Source organism: Dama dama, chromosome 26, assembly GCF_033118175.1.
Source record: "Dama dama isolate Ldn47 chromosome 26, ASM3311817v1, whole genome shotgun sequence".
NCBI lineage: Eukaryota > Metazoa > Chordata > Mammalia > Artiodactyla > Cervidae > Dama > Dama dama.
Window position 1 is genome coordinate 43,340,945 of NC_083706.1, and position 24,217 is coordinate 43,365,161.

General features: G+C 41.2%; 1 protein-coding gene across 1 annotated transcript in view; it reads left to right on the forward strand.

Annotated features, from left to right (window-relative positions):
- Positions 1-24,217, forward strand: part of ESR1 (estrogen receptor 1) — a 271,737-nt gene that overhangs the window by 214,950 nt on the left and 32,570 nt on the right. The window contains exon 6 of the mRNA XM_061130593.1: positions 21,015-21,148. Coding sequence (XP_060986576.1) covers positions 21,015-21,148 — 134 coding nt within the window. The remainder of the gene's footprint in view (positions 1-21,014; positions 21,149-24,217) is intronic.

A 24,217-nucleotide genomic window follows, 5' to 3' on the forward strand; every position in this document is an offset into this window, starting at 1 on the left:
TTTTTTTTTACTCTTTATCTTTCCATCCTTTATTCCCCTCACTGTGCTGTCCATGGTGTCTATTTGCTGTTATACCCTCCTTAATTTAGTCTATCTTTCTGAATGTTTTTCTTTTATTTTGAAATTTATTTCCAAAATGTCTCAGTTCTTTATTTTTTTTTTTCTGTTGCCTGATCCTATCATTTCTGCATTTTCTGTTTCTGAAATATGCAACTCTTCCAAAGCTTTGATTATTGTCTCCAGTATTTTTAACTTAATCTTAAAGATTAGGCTATCAATGAATCATAGATCTCAATCACACCAAGTTTTTACTAACAACTAGCAAAGATACATGTTAAAAATGGGCATTAAACAAACATATCATCATCCTTCATTAGAAGGACTCTGAACCATCAGATGGAGCTTCCAAAAGACCCTTTTTCTTTTCTGAAATGTGTTTTAAATTTTGGAGCAATAGATGATTGCTATATGTGTGGTAGAAGTTCACTCAGGAGAAGTCATTTAGATTTCAAGTTATTCAGTTTTTATATTTTGTTAGGCAGATAGAAAGCCTATGGGATTAACTTGCATTCTCTAGCAGCTGCCTCCCATAAAATTGAAAACTCCAGGTTTTTTGTTTAGCCGGGAGAAATTTAGACAGACTTGATTTATCTGGTTTAAAACATTCCTAGATAAGAATTTCCCTTGCTATCTTTCTGATATTCAATGCCATCAGAATGTTTACAAGAAGGTTTAGTTCAGTTCAGTCACTCAGTAATGTCCAACTCTTTGTTTCCCCATGGACTGCAGCACGCCAGGCTTCCCTGTCCATCACCAACTCCTGCAGCTTGCTCAAACTCATGTCCATCGAGTCAGTGATGCCATCCAACAATCTCATCCTCTGTCATCCCCTTCTCCTCCTGCCTTCAATCTTTCCCAGCATCAGTGTCTTTTCTTTCTTTCTTTTTTTTTTCATTTATTTTTGTTAGTTGGAGGCTAATTACTTTACAATATTGTAGTGGTTTTTGTCATACATTGACATGAATCAGCCATGGAGTTACATGTATTCCCCATCCCGATCCCCCCTCCCACCTCCCTCTCCACCCGATTCCTCTGGGCAGTGTCTTTTCTAATGAATCAGTTCTTCACATCAAGGGCCAAAGGATTGCAGCTTCAGCTTCAGCATCAGTCCTTCCAATGAATATTCAGGACTGATTTCCTTTAGGATTGACTGATTTGACCTCCTTGGAGTCCAAGGTACTCTCAAAAGTCTTCTCCAACACCACAGTTTAGTTAATCAATATGAAAAAACCAAGTCTATTTCCATATACCAGCAATAAATATAAAATATAATTATATGTATAAAATTATGTAAACATTTCATATAATTATATACACTTTTTACAGTAATAATAGGATGTTTAATGTATTTTGGAATAAATTTCATTGAGAGATTTCAGGAGTTTTGTAGACATAATTAGAAAATTCTGTTGAAATATACTGAAAACATAAAGCATTAAAACAAAAAATATACTATGTTAATGGCTAGGAAGATCCATTATTGAAAATATACCAGTTGTCCACAAATTATTATTATTATTATTCACTGATTTATTAATTCAGTGAATTTATAATCAAAATCTCAAGTTAATTCTAAAATTTATATGGTAGAGGTCAAAGACTAAGTATAGCCAAATGTTTCTGAAGACTGAATTGAGGTGGGGAAGATTGGGTTAAAAATGATAATAATTGAGTTACAAAGTCATAAAGCTATTATAATTAAGACAATGTGGTACTGGCATGAAAATAAGCACACTGACAAATGAAATAGAAAAGGGTGTTCAGAAACTGACATTTATGAAAAATTGACATCAGATAGAGCATTGAGATTGGAAGAGAAAGCAAGAAAGCATTGATTGTTCTGAGACAACTGGTCATTTACAAAGGAAAAAAAAGAAAGAAATCTGATTTGATTTCATAGCATATGAAAAAAATAATTCCAAATGAATGAAGGATTTAATTGAGAGATAAAATTTAAAGTTTTCTAGGAAAATATCTATCTCAGATTTGAGAATGAATTTGAGAATTCAAGAAGGACAGTACTTTTTGTGCTCTGTCTAAGCAGGGCACAAAAAGTACTAATGCTGTAAGAAATATTGCTAAAGTTGATCTCTCTAAAATGAGCAACTTTATAAAGAAAATAAAAATAAGGTGGGTTGCTGGAGAAATGGGTATTTATTTTTTCATTAAGTTTTACAAAACATATATGATCAAAATTCTGTCGTCTGAGTCAAATATTAGGCTAAAAATGAAGTCAGGAAACAGAGAACAACCTAAACAGCCCAGAATGAGCACCCCTTTACATCCATCATCAGCTCATTCAGGAACCTGGGCCACTCTTAAGTTTTCTGAAATGTGAAATGGAAATACTTGTGAAGGGCCCTCACAGATGCATTTAGAAATGTATGTTCAGAAAATGGAATTGAAATGTTTTAGTAAGAGTCATGGGCTCAATCCTTGAAATAGATGATGGTTGAATTTCCTATAGTATATAATTACAACACAATAAGACTCAAAAGCAGTTTCAATAAAGGATGGGTGGAAGAGAGGCAGCCTGCTTCTAGGGCTTCATTAGCTTCTGCCGTCTGGAGCTCTCCAGGCTATGGGAGGAACCCTGTTTACCTTGGTTCAGAATCAATTTTAACCATCACTGAGGCCCCAGGGGTCAGAGTGCAGCACGAAGTCCTTGGAAAGAAAAGATAAAAATGTTTCTCAAACAGCCCCGAGATAGGCTGCAGTTTTGTTGACCAGTTGTTACCAGAACAATGTGTTGTAGTGCCAGTCAATGATGAAATGATGCTTAGACCCCTACTTTAGTTTCTTCAAGAAGTTTCTGGTAAATTAGAGCGATGCTATTGGCCTAGTTTAGGCTATTCTGTCAGATGAAAGATACAATTTCTACATGTTCTGCAGCCCTGGGAATATTTAATAAGGGGAGAGAGGCAGCAAAAAAGAAAGGAGTATCATAAAAACAAATGAACAGCAGAATAAGAAACAAAACCTTGCCCTTTATGGTAAGGATGCTGAGAAAGACGCACTTACCCATAAAGGACATGTAGGTAATTTCTCATTTCTCTCCTGAAAATGCCAGCACACACTGCTCTGGTTGGAGTAGAATTGGTTCATCTGGCCTTTGAGGTCACATTGATGATGTCATGTCTTGCTGTTAATGAAACTCTGTGAATTATTCTTAATTTTTACTTCAGTTCCTAATAAGCATTCATGAGCTATAACCTTTCCCTCTCCTAGATTGCATTGCTTCAAAAAAAATCCTTAGAATCCACCCTTCTAGAAAATAAGGTTATGTTTTAAGTAATAATTATAATTCGACAGTGTGTTACACTGGTGGTTTCTAATGTGCTAACCTCCACATTCTCTCATTATCCCTGAAATGGCTCTTTGAGGATATTAAGATAGACATTATAATGTTCACCTTTCCTCTGGGAAAATGGGGTTTATGGCTGTTCATGTATCTCCTTACAGTTGTAAGGCTCTCTAGTGGCAGGAATCAAAACTCCTTACTTCAGCATCAGTGTTTTTTGGTTGTTGTTCAGTTGCTCAGTCGTGTCCGACTGTTTGCAACCCCACGAACTGCAGCACCCAGGCTTCCCTGTCCTTCACCATCTCCCGGAGTTTGCTCAAACTCATGTCCATTGAGTTGATGATACTATTCAACCATCTCATCTTCTGTCACCCCCTTCTCCTCTTGCCCTCAGTCTTTCTCAGCATCAGGGTCTTTTCCAGTGAGTTGACTCTTCCTATCAGGTGGCCGAAGTATTGGAGCTTCAGCTTCAGCATTAAGCCTTCCAATGTATGTTCAGGGTTGATTTCCTTTAGGATTGACTGGTTTGATCTCCTTGCTGCCCAAGGGATTCTCAAGAATCTTCTGTAGCACAATATGGTGCCAGAATGTTTTTTCACTCCACCATTGATGATCTAAATTAATAAGATCAACATATACCTGGGAATTAGAAATATAGAGAAAAATAAGATACAATCCTGTTCTCTGATAGCATGTAATCTATTAGAGGTGCGGGCTGTAGTAAGACATATATATTCATGAATATATAAGGCTTAACATGTGTCAGTAACAAGTAGCTAAATGTCAAATGGGGCTTTCCTAGTGGCTCAGATGGTAAAGAATCTGCCTGCAATGCAGGTAGCCCAGGGAGTCCCTTCTGGTATGTAAATTGGCCTGTAGGTGGAAAGTGTGAGAAACCTCCCCCAAGCCTGAGTTGGGAGAATCCCCTGGACCCCCTAGAGAAGGGAACAGCTACTGACTCCTAGAGGTGGTAAGTGCTGCCTATGGGTATGTACTTAGTTCAGAACTCATCTTGGGAGAGCTGCCGGTGGGGAGTGATAGATGGAGAAGCAGGAGGGATAGTTGCTGTAGGAAGATGCCTGGTTCACTCCCCAGGGACACGAAGAAGATGGAAGTGCAGTGGAAGTTTCGGTCCATGAATTTGGTGCCAAGCTCCCAAGTCTTAGTCCCAGAACTGGCACGATGTCCTTGACACTGAACAAACCTTTGGAACCTTTGTTGAAGAGAGGGTTGTAGGAGTTTGTAAAGTTTCAGAGCAACAGAAGCTTCTCCAGGCTCATGTTCAGATACATTGGTTCAAGGGGAGTCCCAGAAAGGGAAGACCCTCTGGGAAGGGTTGGATGTGGGCAGGGGTGCGGTAGAGATAAAGACACATGAAAGTGAGCCTAATTGAAGAAGGGGATGGTCGGGGGGTGGGCTTGGGGCTATTCAGTGTGGTGTTTGAAAGCCCAGGCTCTGGAGCTAGGTTGCAGGTTGACCACCCACCAACTGTGACTTTGGGTAGTCACTTAACTTCTCTGTGCTTCAGTTTCTTTCCATGGAGGTTTTTTTTTTTTTTTTTAGATTTATTTATTTACTTGTTTATTTATTTTTGGCTGCACTGGGTCTTGGTTGCTGCACTTGGGCTTTCTCTAGTTGTGGTGAGTGGGGAAAACTCTAGTTGCCGTGCATGGGCTCCTTATTGCAGTGGCTTCTCTTGTTGCAGAGCGCGGGCTCTAGGCACGTGGCTTTGGTAGTTGTGGCTCATGAGCTTAGTTGCTCTGTAGTGTGTAGTATCTTCCTGGAATGGGGATTGAACTGGTACCCCCTGCATTGCAAGGTAGATCTTAACCACTAGACCACTTAGGGAAGCCCTCCATGAAGTTTTATAAGGATTCAAGGAGTGAATGCCAAGTCTGTAGACCATGTTTATCATCACATAGTGAGAATGGAATAGACATAGGCTTTCACTGCCATTCTGTTATTGTTAAGACTCATAGTGGAGGTAAGTTACATCATGGTCCAACCTAGGAGACTTCATTGGTGCCAAGAGTAGCTGTATTTGAAGATGTTTCATCACCAAAAGTGGCACTTAGTATTATAATTAAAGGGCTGAGTGAACCCTTTTATTTTCTCGTTGAGGTTAGTAAGTATACAAACTGTTGATTCTGTGAAGTATGATTTTGGAAACTTATCTTGTTTGCACTTAGAACTGAAATAACATTTAAGACCTAGGACACTGCTTTTTAAATTCCTTCTGTGGGTCTTTCCCAGGAAGTAACTAAGAAGTTGCCTTGGAGAAAGGAAGATGTGGTCTCCTGGGCATCCTTAGAGTTCTTCCAAAGCAGATGCACTTTATTCTGTTTTATAATTGAAGTGCCACATAGTATTTCATTTAATAAGGATACCATTGCTAAAAACAGTTTGAACACTATTGATTCACCCCAGCCTCCTTGTTTAAAGTGAAGTTGCTCAGTCGTGTCCGACTCTTTGTGACCCCAAGGACTGTAGCCTGCCAGGGTCCTCTGTTCATGGGATTTCCCAGGCCAGAATACTGGAGTGGGTTGCCATTTGCCTAAGGTTATACAGCCAACTACTGCCAGAGGGCCAAAAACACAAGGCCACTCCTTCTGGTGCTTGTCACGAGTTACATAATGCTACCTACTGTGTAATAAAAAGAAAACTTCAAAACAAATCAGCACCCATGTGTAAGAGCTACACAGAACAAGTCCAGTCAAGAGCACTTTAGTATTAGGACTCCCCTGGTAGTCCAGTGGTTAAGACTCTGTACTTCCCTACAGGGGGCATGGGTTCAATCACTGGTGGAGGAACTAAGATTCTATATGCCACATGGCATCGCCAATTTTTTTTTCAAAAACTAGTATTTATCTCCACGCACACATATCCCAGCACACTGGAAACAGCTCTCAGTGTCAATTTGCTGTTGTTCAGTCACTCAGCTATATCCGACTCTTTGTGACCCAAGAACTGTAGCCTGCCAGGCTCCTCTGTCCATGGGATTTCCCAGACAAGAATACAGGATTGAGTTGCCATTTTCTTCTCCATGGGATCTTCCCAAGCCAGGGATCAAACCTGCATCTCCTGCCTTGGCAGGAAGATTCTTTACTGCTGAACCACAAGAGTTCAGTGTCCATTACCCTTCTTCAAATTAATGTTTTCTCTCCGTATTTTTATTTGGCTAAACCTAAGATTGAAATAAATGAAATGAAATTAGAAAGTAGAAATTATATGGTGAAATCAGGGCAAAGATCATCCATAATAAAAGAAAAGATAAAATTTTAAAAATGAAGTAAACCAAAGAACTCCATGCGAGTTGTCAACATTAAAGAAAGATGAATTCTGTCAAACAGGACTGGTTCCAATGTGAGCTAAGAAGTACCGCCGCCACCTTCTGTAGATTGATCATGGGCTGTTTGTGAACTGGCTACCAGGGAAAACCATTCTTCTCCTAACAGTTGTAGGTCCAATTTTAGCATGAAGAAGACTGGAGCTTCTAAGAGGAAGGCAGTGCTCTGGGCACCTCTAATTCTCCTTTTTCAATTCCAGTTTCTTGGATTATTTGACACAGTGCTTTATCTGCGCAGATCTGCCTTATTGGGTTGCAAAGCCAGAATACTTTTTCCTAGCCTTAAAAGCAACCATTAAAATGACTACCTTAATTCTTGTTCTGATGAAAAACACTTGAAAATTTTCTCTTCTACAATTAGAGTCTGGGTTATCTCAAAACATCTTGTCACTTGGGCCTCAGTCCAGATGTCACCGCCCGGAGGACAAGCTAGCTGGAGGTGGCCCTCTGCCACACTATACTGCTCCCTGGTTTAGTTCCTGGAAAAGCACGTCTCACAGTTAGAGTTATCCTACTCATTATTTGCTTTTCTTTATCTGCCTTTACCATGTGAATGGAAGCTCTTGGAAAGTGGGGACTTTAACTAACTTGCAAAGTGCTTGGGATCTAAATAAGAGCTTGATAAATCCTAATGAAATGACTCTAGAATCCCCATGAGAATTCCTAGGTCATTAGTTTAGTTCTTGGCGTGTGTATTGAATATGTGTCATTTGTCCTAAAGGATAGTGAACAGATTAAGGTTTTCCATGTAAGAAAGGCGAGGCCCTATAGCTCAGGGATTAGAGCACTGGTTTTGTAAACCAGGAGTTGCAAGTAAAAGATAGGATAAGAAAGGAATTGCTTTTTCTTCGGACATTTAAATGGCCATAAGTGATTATGCTGCATTTAATTTCTGCACCATAAGCAGCATTTGGTGGTGCATTTTGGTTTGTTTTTTGTGTGTGTATGTGTGTGTGCATAAGAACTTTTGCAATTAGAATGGTGAGGATAGGAAATATGAATTGTATTCTTCTTGCTAAGAATCTGCTGCAGTTCAGGAGACCTCGGTTCGATTCCTGGCTCGGGAAGATCTGCTGGAGAAGGGATAGGTGACCCGCTCCAGTGTTCTGGCCTAGAGAATTTCACCGGCTGTATAGCCCACGGCGTCACAAAGAGTCAGAGATGACTGAGCGACTTTCACTTTCACTTCATAGAGACTTGGGGCTTCCCTGGTGGCTTGGATGGTAAAGATGCAATTCAGGAGACCTGGGTTTGATCCCTGGGTCAGGAAGATCCCCTGGAGAAGGGAATGGCTGCCCACACCAGTATTCTTACCCAGAAAATACCATGGACAGAAGAGCCTGGCGGGCTACAGTCCATGGAGTGATAAAGAATCAGACATGGCTGAGACTTTGAGGCTGAGACTGATGAGTTTTTTCATAGAGACTTGAGGAAATGTTACCCCTGTGAGTCTGGTCTTTGAAAAACACAAATCTTGGTCACTCTTAAGTTATCCTCGGCATTCTCTTAAACCTGCAATGGCCTCTCTTGGCCTGGGACTGAAGATCACCCTCCCGATCTAAGCCTGAAGGCCTTGTTTCTGTGACTGCCTCTTTAGCCTCCTCAGGACCACTGTGCCTAGGATCACAGTGCGTTCCGGCTTTCCAAAGTGTTGACCTTCTTTTTGGTGTCTCAAACGCATCAAGCACTTTGCTCTTGCTTCCCAAACCTACGTACACTTCTCTCTCTTTGATTCACTCTTCCCAAAGTTTTTCCTGACTAATTCCAAGTTCTGTAGGTTTCAGGTTAAGTGTCACCTCTTTAAAAAGGTCTCTGAGACCCACCTTTCCTCTGGGTTAAGGCAGTCAGCCCTCTTGTTGCTCTCTTGTAAGACCCTATACTCTTCCTTCTTGGAACTGATTGCAGTTACTAGTTTTATTTCGTTGTTGCTGTTGTAGTTGTGTGTGTGTGTACTTAATATCTGTCTACCTTACTAAATTGTCCGCTGTAGGAGCATAATGTTTTGCTTATTGTTAAACCCTCAACACTCAGCTCAGTGCACGGAGCACAGTAGATTCTGATGCAGTAAATATTCACTGAATGAATAAAGGAATGAATACATTTGATCTTTGAGTTCCTAGTGTCTAGCACTGAATCCGACATATATAATAGACTTAAAAAATAGTGTATAACTAAAATCAAGTTAAGGAAGAAGTGTTTATCATACACAGCGAAACAATTATTGGTTTATCAAAAATAGAAACCCTGCTCTCATACAAACCACATTCTCTCTGTTCATTTGTTTGCCTTCATTTCAATTAATAAAATCTGTTTGTTGAAGTACATGCAAGAGAAACTACCTAACTTCTTTGTGTAATTACAGCGTTTTCAAATGAGAAGTGAATAACCAGGGAATTCTTCCCAATGTTTTACATACTTGATGTGGACATCTTAAAAGATTGATCGACTCTCTTTTCAATTGGATATTTGAATAGACACAACCATTAGAGAATTTTCTGCTAGAGACTTACTTTAGCTCTTAAACTGTATACACTGAACAAGCAAACTCAAGTGGATCATTATCTATAGAAGTGCAGAATTCCATCTCCCTTTGGGAAACCATTCAAACCCAGAAGTGTGTTTTACACATTCTGACAGAAGCACCTATAATAGCCAAGTGTAACCTTCTTCCTTGCTATGTTAGCACCCAAAAGTATATGAAAAGAGTGCATGTTAAGGCTTTTTCTGTTTATTAGAAAACATCTCTTGGCTTCAAAACTCTTTTGACTATCAACCTACTAATGTGAGAAAAGTAAATAAGCAACGAATTCCATAGAGTTTTACTCCTGTGTGAGAGGTGGCTTAATAAAGATAATTGGACATTAGATGACTAAGTGTCTGAAGCTAATATACAGACACATCTTTCAGATAGGCCACTGTAATGTTCCCTGTGTAATTTTCATGACAACCATTTGCACCAGTATGAATAGAAAGGGTCTGGATCCTTCTGCGTGAGTAATAGGCATGTCAATTATCTGTACTCTGTATCCAGGATTAGAGATAGGCTCACAGCGACTCTTTTGAGCCTGAAGTCCCCCCTTAGTGACTGAAATGGAGAGGAGAGTCCTCTTGGCCTTGTGTCAGGACATGATGTTGGGGGGTGGGGGGTGGGGGGGACCATGAGTAGAGTCTTCCTTCTAGAAAGGATTGGATATATGATGTGATATGTGTGGATGGCCAGTCATTCTAAGACTTCAGTCATCAATGAGTTAGTGTCTCAGCAAGGCAAGTCTCTGAATGAGAATGACTTTTCTCTTTTTAAAAATATTTATTTATTTGACTGCATGGGATCTTAATTGCAGCACGCGGAATCTTTGTTGTGACACAAGGGGCTCCAGAGCTCATGGGCTTAGTTTCTCCGTAGCATATGGGATCTTAGTTCCCCAACCAGGGGTCGAACCTGCGTCCCCTGAATTGGAAGGTGGATTCTTAACCACCGGACCACAAGGGCAATCCTAAAGAATTATTTTTTTTCTTGAGCTGAACGTATCCTTCGGACACTGCCTGAAAGAAAGCCTCATTCCTCTCTTTGATTTTAATGAGCGTGGACTTCCTTATGCTGAAAGAGTCTTTTTGGCATTTTTCCCAGTTTATTGAAAGTCTACTTACTGGGCACCACTGTTGACTGGCTTCTCTTGGTAGACTCCTTAATGTTTCTGAGGAAAACAGCAATAGCAGCAAAGATTCATATGTATTGAAACAGAAAAACAGACCTAAAAACCTTCTTCCTACTGTTAACCTCTCCTACTTCTTCAGGAAGGTCTGCTTGACTTGCAATGTGTCGTCTGAGAGCTTTCCGTTTCTAAAATGTTCCCAAATTGTCCCATGCATTTAATCCTCCAGCTCTCCATGAAGACATCACTGGCTTTCAGTTTCATAGCAACTCTCCTCAAGGTAATGGACCACTTGAAATCCAGTTCTTCCAAATGAATCATAGAACATAGTTTTTATCTCCGTTTTCTCAGAGTAACTCTAAGAAGATGATCTTTTGGCCATATTCTTAAAATTTCCCCTATTGGTTTTTATTGTATTCCACTTTTCCTTTCTCTGCCTAAACACTATCCTTTCTAAGGGAAATGACATTTTTGCTAGTTATCATTATGTGTTCTTAGCTTATTTGCCTTGACATATAGCCTATGATAGGTAAAGTACGCTCACATATAAAGCATAGACTTTGATCCAAAGCCACATGGGTTACATGTTCTCAGGTACACAGAGGGGTGGCTGAGCCCTAAGAGAAATATGCTGTCCTTCTAGTGAGTTTGTTCAGCATATCCTTGCAGACATCAGATCATTGCTTTTATTCAGAATCATTTTCAGAATAAAAGCCTTTAAACCTGGGATGTCTTTGAAGAGTTGGAAGCAAATGAGTCCTGGGTAATTTTTCAAAACACTCAGACCTTTGGTCAACTCCAAGTCAGTCACTTAATACTAGATTTTGCTATAATGATAGGAACCTTGATCTCAGTAATCATAAGATTCTTGTTGTTGTTGTTTACTTGCTAAGCTGTGTCTGATTCTTTGAGATTCCGTGGACGTTAGCCCACCAGGCTCCTCTATCCACAGGATTTCCCAGCGAGAATTCTGCAGTGGGTTGACATTTCCTTCTCCAGGGGATCTTCCTAACCCAGGGATTGAACCCAAGTCTCCTGCTTAACAGGCAGATTCTCTACCACTGAGCCACCTGGGCAGTCCTTGTAAGAGTCTACATTTCAGTTATTTGGTTTCTTCACTCCTTGAGTGGATGTCACCAGCAGTATCATATTTTGGAGGCTCCCTCTCCAGGAATACAGCCCCTGGAGCCTTGAATTTCTCCATCCCTTATGGCACATGCTCATCAACCTCTTTCCTAATGATACCAGCTAGAAGTGTCTGGTTTCTCTAAAGCAAGATGTCACGGAGATACATTTCTTATATCCCTTTGGTCAGTTGTTCGTAGTCACCATGTCTCAGAAGAGCACATCTTTGCATCCTAAGTGTATTTGTGTGTCAGCTGTTGTGTCCTGGGTGGCTTGGAGCACAGAGGATGCACCTATGCATCTATTCTGTGTCATGGGGTAGAGGCTAAGTATTGTCACGGTTCTCCCTAAAATGTCTGCTGCTCAACACAGTGAAAATCTGCTTCCTACTGAGGTTACCATCCAATGCAGGCATTTTCCTTGGCAGGTGACCTTCCAACTCAAGGACCCAGGGTCTTTCTAATCTCAGGCTCTGCCCTCTGCTAGGTCCGTGGAATGCTCTGTATTCAGGCAGTAGGTGGGGACAGGGACTGGAGAGGCATGTCTGTTTCTTATCTATCCACTTTATCACAGAAGTGGTCCCAATTGCTTCCCCTCACTTTCCACTAGCCAGAACCCAGGCCCATGTCCACTTTTAACTTCCAGGGAATATTGGGAAATGTTTGTATGTCTAGGAGGAAGCCCAGGAGGGAAGGGAAATGTGTTGTGATCAATACAGCAATCTTTCACTTCTGATCACCAAATATCCACTCCCCCCATACCCAAAATTCACACTGTTCCTCTCCAAGAGAGAGAATTCAGAGTTCAGCCACGTGCTTGGTTCCAAGTCAGTCCTGCACACTGATTTCTCAGGAATGTGTGGTCCCCTCTGTCCAGCACGGATATGGTTTCTCCTGGTTTGGTTACCTCGATCCATAAATACATTCAGTATCGCCCGGTGGAGTAGGGGTGAAAGAACAGCAATAAAAAGTCAGTTGAGAAACAAGGAAGTAGGAATCAGTTCAGTTCAGTTCAGTCGCTCAGTCCTGTCCGACTCTTTGCGACCCCATGAATCACAGCACGCCAGGCCTCCCTGTCCATCACCAACTCCCAGAGTTTACTCAAACTCATGCCCATCGAGTCAGTGATACCATCCAGCCATCTCCTCCTCTGTCATTCCCTTCTCCTCCTGCCCTCAATCCCTCCAAGCATCAGGGTCTTTTCCAATGAGCCAACTCTTCGCATGAGGTGGCCAAAGTATTGGAGTTTCACCTTCAGCATCAGTCCTTCCAATGAACACACAGGACTTATCTCCTTCAGGATGGACTGGTTGGATCTCCTTGCAGTCCAAGGGACTCTCAAGAGTCTTCTCCAACACCACAGTTCAAAAGCATCAATTTTTCTGCGCTCAGTTTTCTTCCCAGTCCAACTGTCACATCCATACATGACCACTGGAAAAACCATAGCCTTGACTAGACAGACCTTTGTTGGCAAAGCAATGTCTCTGCTTTTTAATATGCTATCCAGGTTGGTCATAACTTTCCTTCCAAGGAGTAAGCGTCTTTTAATTTCATAGCTTCAGTCACCATCTGCAGTGATTTTGGATAGCCTGTGTCATTTGTCAGACAATAGTCAGTATCGAGACTGCAAAAAACCAAGAGCTTTATCTCACATCTTAAGAACTGCAATTCAGGGGATACAGATTCAGATAAAGCTGAGACTGTTCTGGGAAAGAGAGTCGGGAATTTCTAAAGGCAGAAGTCACCAGGCTGTCCTCTGATACGAGAAAAGAAATATTTATTTTTAAGGGATAGGCTGTCATGAGTTGCTTTAGAATAAGAATCTGATAAACATTTTGAGTTTCTGGCAAAGGTTCTGGATATCTTCCTTAGGACAGTGAGTGGTCAAATGTCAGGTTCCATCCAGGCTGGGATGTGCTCAAGTTCCACTTCCTTCAGGCCTCCTGGCACCATCGGTCTCTTAGCAATACTGGCTCCATTTTGATTTTCTTGTCACATACTCTTTCATACCAGTCATACCATCATACTGGATAGAATGTGTATGCATCCTAAGTCACTTCAGTCGTGTCTGACTCTTTGTAACCCTATGGGTTGTAGCCCACCAGGCTCCTCTGTCCATGGGATTCTCCAGGCAGCAATACTGGAGTGGATTGCCATGCCCTCCTCCAAGGGATCTTCATGACCCTGAGATCAAACCCATATCTCTTAGGTCCTCCTGAACTGGGAGGCGGTTCTTTACCACTAGTGCCATTGGGAAGCCCACTAGACAGAATGTGGAGGTTTCTACTCTGAGGAGTCTGAAAGTTCTTTAATTAGTTCCTAAATTTGCTGGCTGGGGAGAAGGAACTTTCCATTCTTCTTCGAGAACCCTGACTTCACCTTCTGGGAGGTTCTTTCTTTCCATCATCCACATTGGCTACAGCTAAAGTGAGCGCGAGACTGCTTCTCCTTCAGTGACCTCTGCCATATTCATAGCACATCCTGTTGGCACACGTTCCGAGTCTGCCTGAGTCCTTTCTCCATCTCCTGTCTGAATGAAGAGCATTTCAAGGACCTCTACAGGGCAGAGCTAGAGGTTAGAGGGATCCTGAGTCCCTGCATGGGAAGTTCATTTACCAAGGAAGATGCTTACATTAGACAATGATCTGAGACGGGAATACACTTTTATTGTGGTGAGCAGCCTAAATTTTAGGGTTAGAGACTTGAACAATCAAAGGCTTTTGTTTATTAGTTCAGACTTGTGATTTCTTTGGTAGTACAGTTGTCTTAAAAAAAAAAAAAAGAAGAGTAGGCTTCTATTCCATTTGCTCTTGTCAGTTTCATCTGCTTGTAACCACACCCAAGGTCTTTCCTCGACACAGTTCTCAAGTCTGATGTTCTCTTTTGCTTCTTTGTCCTTTGGCCTCTCCCCCATGATTTATTGGTGACAACCTTGAGGCTATTTGAAACCACAGGCTTGGATGAAGAGGTAAGACCCTCTTGATGTCACCCTTTACCACCTGAGGTGCTTTAAACACTGAATCTAAACCTTGTAAATCAAAAAGTCTTACTGGGCCTTTCAAATACAGAATGCTTTTTGACTTCATCTCTTTAATATTTCATAGCCAGGAACATTTGGCTTTTCCAAATTTGTAAGACTATTTATCTTTGGGATTTCCCCATTTCCATCAGTTTCTGCTTCAGAACCACTCATTCTTGCCTGAGTTCACTTCTTTTTTGTATGGACAGCCACATACCATCTACTTGGACTCCCTCTATCCACTTCTCCAGGTGAGTGGTCTGCCTTCCAAGTTCTTTCAGACCATGGTTTTACCTGGTAATTTGCCAACAGGGCTCTCTAGCTTGCTATATCTGTTTCTTATTACTTAGTATCAAGGGGGTAAATATTTCTATATCAACACCTCACTTCCAGGGCCAATTTCATTATTGATTCTCATAAACCAACCACTATATCAAACAATCATATATTAATGACTTACTTATTTCTTATTCAACCTACAGTCCACTGTGAGTATATACTCATTCAGGCACACAGAATTTAAGTAACTGGTTCAAGGTGACATAATTGGTAAATAATGGTCTCAAGATTTGGACCTGGCAGTCAGATTCCAGAGTCTTAGCCACGTTCCTCTCAAGTAATCAGCTTTAAGATATAGCCATTCCAATGTTGTATCTCTCAAGATACCTTACAATTTGCCATCTTTAGTATTTTTTTTCCATACATCAAAGGGTTGTATATGTAAACCTCTTGATCATACAAATATTTATGGAGTCATAGCATGTCAGAGCATGTGCTGAGAGATTTAGTAGCATCAAAGATACAGAAACTATTTTGTTATTGGAGTATAATTGCTTTACAATGTTGTGTCAGCATCTGCTGTACAATGAAGTGAATCAGTTATATGTGTACATATATCCCCTCCGTGTTGGAGCTCCCTCCCACCTCGCCACCCCCACCCATCTAGTTCATCACAGAGGACAGGCTGAGTTCCCTTTTCTTTACAGTAGATTCCCACTAGCTATCTATCTCACACATGGTAACGTATACATATCAACCCTGACCTCCCAGTTCATCCCACCTTCTTCCCCCGCTCTGTTCACATGTCCATCCTCTACATCTGCATCTCTGTTCTTGTGCTAGAGGTGAGTTCATCTGTGCCATCTTTCCACATATATAAGTTAACACTCTTGATATTCAAAAGCATCTTAATTTTTAGCCTTTCTCTAACCATGTTGTAATTTTTCAGGATAGCTCACTTGAATGTCATATGTTGATCTCCTGGGTTTTCTGTCTCCATCTATCAATGTTCATTTATACAGAGAGAGGCTACGAGGTGGGCTTCCCTAGTGTCTCAGTGGTAAAGAATCTCCCTGCCAATGCAAAAGACGTGGGTTCAATGCCTGGGTCGGGAATACCCCCTGGAGAAGGAAATTCCAATCCACTCCAGTGTTCTTGCCTGAGAAATCCTATGGACACAGGAGCCTGATGGGCTACAGTCCAAGGGGTTGCATAAGAGTCAGACACGACTTAGCAACTAAACAACAATAACAACAAAGTCCAAGGGGTAGCTTTACGTTTTAAGATGACTTTTGAAGATATGCAAGTGCAGGTTTGCATCAAGTTTGCATATCCTCATTAGAGTTCTTTATTTCACCTGTGGAAGAATGAATACTTAAGGGCTTCTGTAAAACGGGCATTCATTTCTGTAGAGGAGAACCTTCCATGAGCAAACGTGCTTTCCATACCTGTTTCTTCCCCTATAACTTAAGTGCACTGGATTGCATTGGGAGAGAGGGTAAGGAGAAGAATGAGGTTTTCCCTCAAGGCAATTCTGGGGTGATCTGAACAGCAGACTGTGTGATGAAGAGAGTTGGTCACTGCAGGCTGACATGTCTCACAGTGGGAGTCATGGACTGGTCTGCCTGGTAAACTACTTGGGTGATCTATGCCTGAAGCTGGGCTTCTTTAAAAAAATATATCTTGTTCTTTAAAAGCCCACATGTCTCACAGCCTCAGGCATACCTCAAGGATTTAGGCTAATCCTGTCTTATTGTAGTCAGGTTACCTCCAGATTCTTAGCAATCACCCCATGGCTGGCGCCATTGACTCATCTGTTTTCTCTGATATTGAGTTAACTGTGCTAATCTAATTGGCTCCTCGACGTTAGTGCAGGGTATTTCGTCAGGGATTGAAAATGAATTGCTGACCCCAGTGTGTCATGACCTCTGTGGATAGTAAACGATACTTTTGTGTCAGGCAGGTGACGGGCGTCTGTTAACCTTCCAAATCCTTGTGGATTTGTATCTGATCTTAGGGTGAGAAAACATCTGTCCACTGGCTCACTCAGCAAACCTTGTCACCTGGTGATAATGCCAATGGGAGATCCTCATGTATCATGAAATCAGTCATTTCCATGCAGCGGACATTCTAGTGATTCGCTGAAAATATCATCAGGGCTATCAGAGTACATGCTTTTTATTGATTATACAAACAATGGATTGGCTGAAGCGTTTAGACCAAATGAAGTTTTTCCACTGAAAGACAGTGAGTTCATTCTTATGGAGACATCAACATCAAGTTTATCCAGACTCTTAGAGCACGGCTTAGAAAATTGCAGCTTCACTGCAGTGAATATTCCGCCAGGAACCTCAGAGTTGAAACTCACACCAGCACATATGAAGCACTTCTATTTTCTTGGAAGATTAGACCCAGGGTCCTTCTATCAAACTGTCTCAGTGATTTATACTTAATGTATGCTCCCTCCATGTCCTCTAAAAGAAAGCATGCAGGTGCGTGCAAACACACATGCAAATACACACACACACACACACAGATACACATTAAGAACCGAATTGAGAGCCGTGGGTGTGCGCCGTGGCTGAGGGCTTGGTCCTAAAGTGTGCTGAAGTGCCAGCATGGTACTGTGGCCGGGTAATAACTGCCCCTTAGAAATGCCAGGATCGCATCCGATGAGAAGAGGCTGAGAAGAATACACTTGCACTGTCAGAGTGAAGAACAAACTCCTCATGAGAAAATGTAGGAGACTGTCATAAGGGGTGAGAAGAAAAGAGGATTGTTAAAGACTCCACTATCTCAGTTTCTGAACTGAACTTTTGCTCACAGCAGGCAAACACAGGCTCCCTCCCACACTGAGAAGCTGTCCCCTGCCTGGTGTGCAGTCTGTTAAGTAAACAAAGACTTTATACTGAGAAAGGAACATTTCTCTATTTTGGCTATGAGTTGTTATTTTTAAAGCTTTAGCCTCCAAACATTTCCCCCTCTCCTTGTTTATTTTTTCACTAGAAAGAGAAAAAAACAAAACAAAACAACCAGCTACAGGACAGAAAAGCTCACTTCTAGATTAAAGCCACTTTTGGTTTAAGGCTCACTTGGGCTTGAGGCCCACTCACCTTTTGTTGTAACCACCAGCTCATTCCTCCCATGGAGCAATATATCTTTTCAAGATTCTCCGCTTACGTTGAGCTTTCACGAACCCAGATTTCCACAAAGCAGAATGCACTTTGGGAATTGTTTCCTGGATACTTCAGGTAAAAAGGCCAGGCTCTACCCTGATGTCTATGGCTCTACCTATTTATCACTATGTCTGTCAGTTCAGTTCAGTCGCTCAGTCGTGTCCGACTCTTTGAGACCCCATGAATCACAGCACGCCAGGCCTCCCTGTCCATCACCAACTCCCAGAGTTTACCCAAACTCATGCCCATCGAGTCAGTGATACCATCCAGCCATCTCATCCTCTGTCATCCCCTTCTCCTCCCGCCCTCAATCTTTCCCAGCATCAGGGTCTTTTCCAATGAGTCAACTCTTCGCATGAGGTGGCCAAAGTACTGGAGTTTCAGCTTCAGCATCAGTCCTTCCAATGAACACCCAGGACTGATCTCCTTTAGGATGGACTAGTTGGATCTCCTTGCAGTCCAAGGGACTCTCAAGAGTCTTCTCCAACACCACAGTTCAAAAGCATCAATTCTTCGGTGCTCAGCTTTTTTCACAGTCCAACTCTCGCATCCATACATGACCACTGGAAAAACCATAGCCTTGACTAGACGGACCTTTGTTGGCAAAGTAATGTCTCTGCTTTTTAGTATGCTCTCTAGGTTGGTCATAACTTTCCTTCCAAGGAGTAAGCGTCTTTTAATTTCATGGCTGCAGTCACTGTCTGCAGTGATTTTGGAGCCCCCGAAAATAAAGTCTGACACTGTTTCCACTGTTTCTCCATCTATTTGCCATGAAGTGATGGGACCAGATGCCGTGATCTTAGTTTTCTGAATGTTGAGCTTTAAGTCAACTTTTTCACTCTCCTCTTTCACTTTCATCGAGGCTCTTAGTTCTTCTTCACTTTCTGCCATAAGGGTGGTGTCGACTGCATATCTGAGGTTATTGATATTTCTCCCAGCAATCTTGATTCCAGCTTGTGCTTCTTCCAGCCCAGTGTTTCTTATGATGTACTCTGCATATAAGACATATACTATGTCTGTAGCTAAGACTTAAATATGGCCCCTACATGCCATTTAAGGACTTTACATAAAAACTCATTTACCCTTAACTGAGAACTTTATGACAATTGCTTCAATATTGATGTGAGTTAAATATGGAGAGACTGTTATTCAATGTAACACACCTCTTCTGGGGAATATGCCTTGTTGTGTTGCCCTCATCTTTTTCCTTGTCTGTCTTGACTCTGTTTTGAATCTGTTTAGAGTTTATATTGAAGTAAAGTTGATATACAATATTGCATTAGTTTCTGGTGTACAGCAAGTGATCCAGTTATATATATGCACATATATATTCATTTTCAGATTCTTTTCCATTATAGTTAATTGCAGGATATTGAATGTAGTTATACTATACTGTGCTATACAGTAGTATCTGGTTGTTTATTGTATACATAGTAGTATGTATTTGCTAATCCCAAACTTCTAATTTATCTCACCCCCACCTCAATCTCTATATTAACAAGGTTCATGGTTTTCTTCTCTGTACCCTAATGTTAACACAAAGCCTCGTATATAATGGGCCCTCAATAAGTCATTTTGAATGTGCCTGGCCATAAACATAAGTATAGTCATTGCATGAAATGTTTGTGACAGCACAGTACTTGAAATGAAACTAAATGTCAAACAACAAAAAACTGATTAAAGAAATAAAATCATTTTGTTTGGTGAAAAACTGTGCTGCTGTTAAAAACAGTTGATGAACTCTAAAGTATATCAATTAAAAACAAAATAAAGTGCTGGACAATGTGTTTATTGTTCATGTCTTAAATTTTTATATATATGTCACAAACATATGTTTGCATATGCATAAAATATCTTAGCTTCTTCCTATGCCCCAAGCTCATCATGCCCCAAATTCAGTTAATAAATAGCAGGATGAATGCATTCCTTTCACATGTATCATCTCTGCATTTAGTTTTTGTACCAATCCTGTTGAAAAATATACTAATATTTTCTTTTGAAGATATTGTATGTTTTGAACCTTTGAAAGTGAAAACTGAAAGTGAATTCACTCAGTCGTGTCTGACTCTTTGCGACCCCATGGATCGTAGCTCACCAGTCTCCTCTGTCCATGGGATTTTCCAGGCAAGAATACTGGAGTGGGTTGCCATTTCCTTCTCCAGTGGATCTTCCTGATCCAGAGATCGAACCCAGGTCTCCCACATTGTAGGCAGACGCTTTACTGTCTGAGCTACCAGGGAACTTCCCTTTAGGTTTGCTTATTTAATAGTTACAACTACTAATGTTAAATCCTTGACACCAAAGCTGTGTTGTGCAGGGAAAATGCTTAAACTTCTTATAATGATGTAAGCCCTCTTTCATCTTCTTTCCCAGACTACTGCCCTATCTTCTTCTCCCTCCAGATTTTTTCACATTGTTCCTCTGTTCCATGTTTAGGATCTCTTCCAATGATGCTTTCATACCTCAACTCAATGAAATCCTACATTTTCTTAAAGTGTCCACTCAATGCCACCTACTCAGCATCTTTACCTGTCATCCTAGGCAACATTAATGGTTTCCACACAACTACAGCTCATAGTTTTCATAGTTGGTCCTGTATCTCCAAATCATTTTATATAAGTTTATTAATACAAATTGTATTATCTCAAGGTCATGAGCATATTGATGTTAGAGCCCTATTTTTATTCTTATTATTATCACAACAACTAGAATATAGTAAGTGATTGATAAATATTTATTAGAAAAATGTATTTACCTGAATTAAAATCATGTTTAATTATCCATAGGTTGAAGAACTTCATATTTAACATAACAGATTTGGGAACTGAACAAGACATCTTTTCTAAGAATTTGAAATGGGAGTCTTTTTATTGATGGAAAATCTTTTTTCATCTTGCCTTATAGAATTCAAGTGAATGTTCATGCTCCATGAAGAGAATGGGCTGTGGTTTTTTGTTACAGATTTGGAACCAGTAGATTCTTATGCATGTGAACCTTATCATGTCTTCTGGAATTTTTTTGTCCTTTAATATTTTTGTCTGTGTGTATTTTCATAGGAACCAGGGAAAATGTGTGGAAGGCATGGTAGAGATCTTTGACATGTTGCTGGCTACATCTTCTCGGTTCCGTATGATGAATCTCCAGGGAGAGGAGTTTGTGTGCCTCAAATCCATCATCTTGCTTAATTCTGGTGAGTGAATCACACGAGAAATTTAATGCCAAGTTACTGGAGAAACATTTATTTGTATTTTTCAACCAGATACAAGCTACCTATTACAAAGGCATAATCACACATTGAAAACAGCAACTAATGTACATTTAAATTAGTTATCTTTTTGGTGCTAGGGATAAAGAATCTGCCATTTTGATTCCTCTGTCAGGAAAATCCCCTGGAGGGGGAAATGGCAATCCACTCCAGTATTGCCTGGAAAACCCCAAGGACAGAGGAGTCTAGTGGGCTAGAGTCCATGGGGTCTCAAAGTGTCTGGCACAGGTGAGCACAGACACATCTTCTTTGTAGATGACTTATGGAGGCAAAACCATGCTGATCAAATAAGACGAATGAAAGCAAAAATTCAACATTGAATCAGGTGGCCTTGTTGAAATATTAGCATCCTTCCACAGATATGGGTTTATTTATTTATTTTTATTAAAGTGACACATGTATATGGACATAAGTCTATTGTTAGTTGTATGTGTCAGAAAGTAAGTAGAGTGGTTGACCCTGTTAGGATATTGTGACTAGTTCCAAGCTTCAGATCATAAGGAAAGAGGCTTATTTGAGACAGACTATGTTTCTGGTCAAAACTGATTAGCTGAAAAATACCATTGACTCAGAGATAGAAAAACCTAATTCTAAAACCAAGGAACATGGAATTTGGTATGTTGGTCCAGCTAAAAGAGTGGTTTTCATTTGATCCATGATATCCAATTCAACTGTCCTTTCCTATTTATTCATTTGAGAAATCTTAGCTGAGAGTGGCATCTTTTTATTTTTTTTGCTAGTGAGGTTGGCTGTTGCATTATGAGTCACTCCAGGTCATCCAGATGGAAACTATGGCTCAGCCTGAATTAGCACCCTGACTCGTCCCAGCCTCTTCAGCAGTCAAATCTAAGCACTTGATCTCCAGCCTATAACACCTGATGCTTGACAATGGGGTGTCAGCTGCACAGTTTAGATGCCCTTAACCTTGACCTTAGCCCCCCAGCCCCAGGCCAGCCTCCTGCTGGAGACCTCATTCTTACACAGAAATCACAGCTGCCTTGAAGCCCTGGACCTGATTTTAGATTTAGCTTCTTACACCCTTCGATACGGTCTCAAATTTCCCAGTAGCTGAACTAGAGTCTGTGTTGATCCCCATTTTGGGAGAATCGGCACTTGCTTGTCTTTTGAGGTGTTTTGCTGATGAATGTCAATCCCTTCCCACCTCCCCTGACAATTTTCCACTTCTCCCCACCAGTGCTTGTAACCTGTATTGCTTAATGGGTCTGAGAGTAATCATTCTCCTTTATCAACTGATAAATGGAAATCTGTACCATTACACTAGGCAAGGACTGAATTGCAGAATGAAGTTGTGTGAAAAATAATGGTGTCTCTGCTAAGGAAGTGATTACCACGCCATTCAAGTTTCAGGTTCCACTCACGTGCATTGTGCTTTTCATTTGAGTCGTTTGTCCTGTTGGTTGAAGGGTCCAGAGCCCACAATGGCTCTTTATTGGAGGACAGTTCTGGGAGCAGTGCCACTCGGCTGCACCGTGCCAGGTCCCGAACCTGCTCCTTTGCTGGAGGGCTGGCACACGCCAACGGCTCTCGTGTGGACAATCTGTTAATTTCAGGGAAGGCAGGCCTATAAAGTGCTGGGACTTTTTCCCCTACTTTTACTATGAAATAATACCCTGGACAGGAAGTGAAATTAACCAGAGTCATATAATCAATGAAAGTAGAAGCTCTGACCTTGGTCATCAAAAATATTTCCTTCGGATACATATCATATTTTCCTGCATTACTGGTCTGTGCCTGTGAGAGGGTGTATTTTATTTTTTCATATTATATAATAGAAAAGGGGGAACTTTTGCCATCAAAATATTGGATTTATAGGCCTGAGTCTTTTAAATCCCAGAGGGAAAAACTTTCAGCCCTCACAAGAAAGTCTTTTATTAAAAGACTGGCACTGGCATCTCAAAAACAGTACTTCTTGCCACAGAATTTGGACCTTCACCTGCTGCCTCCTGACACCAGTTAAACTTGCCGGCTCCATCCCTGTTCCTTCACCTCTTTCTCAGGATGTTCTGTGAGCTGCCTTGCACCGGGAGGGCTGGAATGCTATTTTGGAGAAACAAGGCACCATCTCAGTGACAGTTTGTAGTTGTCTTTTTTGTGAGACGCCAGTAGCTCATCTTTTCTCTCAAGAGCAGTACTGCTGGCTCAAGGGCTGTAGCAAAACAGAAGCTGTCTCTCAACCTGGGAAAAGTGAAATCACTCTTTCCACCCCCAAAGTGATTTCTGTTTTGGAAAAGTGGATCTGCCTGCACAGCTCCCGACGTCTCATATTGTTCCTGAAAAAAACAGAATCAAAAAGGACTTGACTCCAAAATACAGTGGTGTGGTACTCTGGGCCTTTTTCAGAGCAGTGATCAGTGATATGAGGGTCACCATGATCAATACCTTTTTCCAACCACTGGAGGTGTGGACTTTTCTTAAAACCCAACCAAGCCGTAGCTCTGATCAGGGGCCATTCTTCACCTGTCATGAGACAAATTACAAAGTGACACTAATTCCTGGAATCTCTGACAGAAGGCAAGCTAGAAATGATTCAGGAAAACTGTGCTAGAAGATGCTTTCCTGATACCTGGGAAACAAAACCTCAGTGTGTAGAGAAACCTGGGGTTTTTTGTTGAGCCCCTGTCACTAAAGTCTGAGAAGGGTGTGTTTACATTGGCCTTGACTTTGGCACAGAGGCACAGGGGGAGTTGAATGGTTGTTATGAGGACCTGGTAGGAATGTGTTTCTGGAAGCCTTGAGAAGGTCTCCCAGGTGCCAGCGTTTCCATGGGAAGGCCTCTTCACAGCTATTTGGGAGTGGGAGATTTTCATCATTTCTGCGATAGAAGAATTTATTCCTTTGCTTGCAAAAGTCTCCAATCATCCACAGGACAAGCACTGTTTTTACACTCCCCACCAAAGGACAGAGGCATCCCTGGTTAATCCAAAGATGTCTTCGCCCAAATCATTACTAGCATCAAGGGATTCTGAGAGCTAG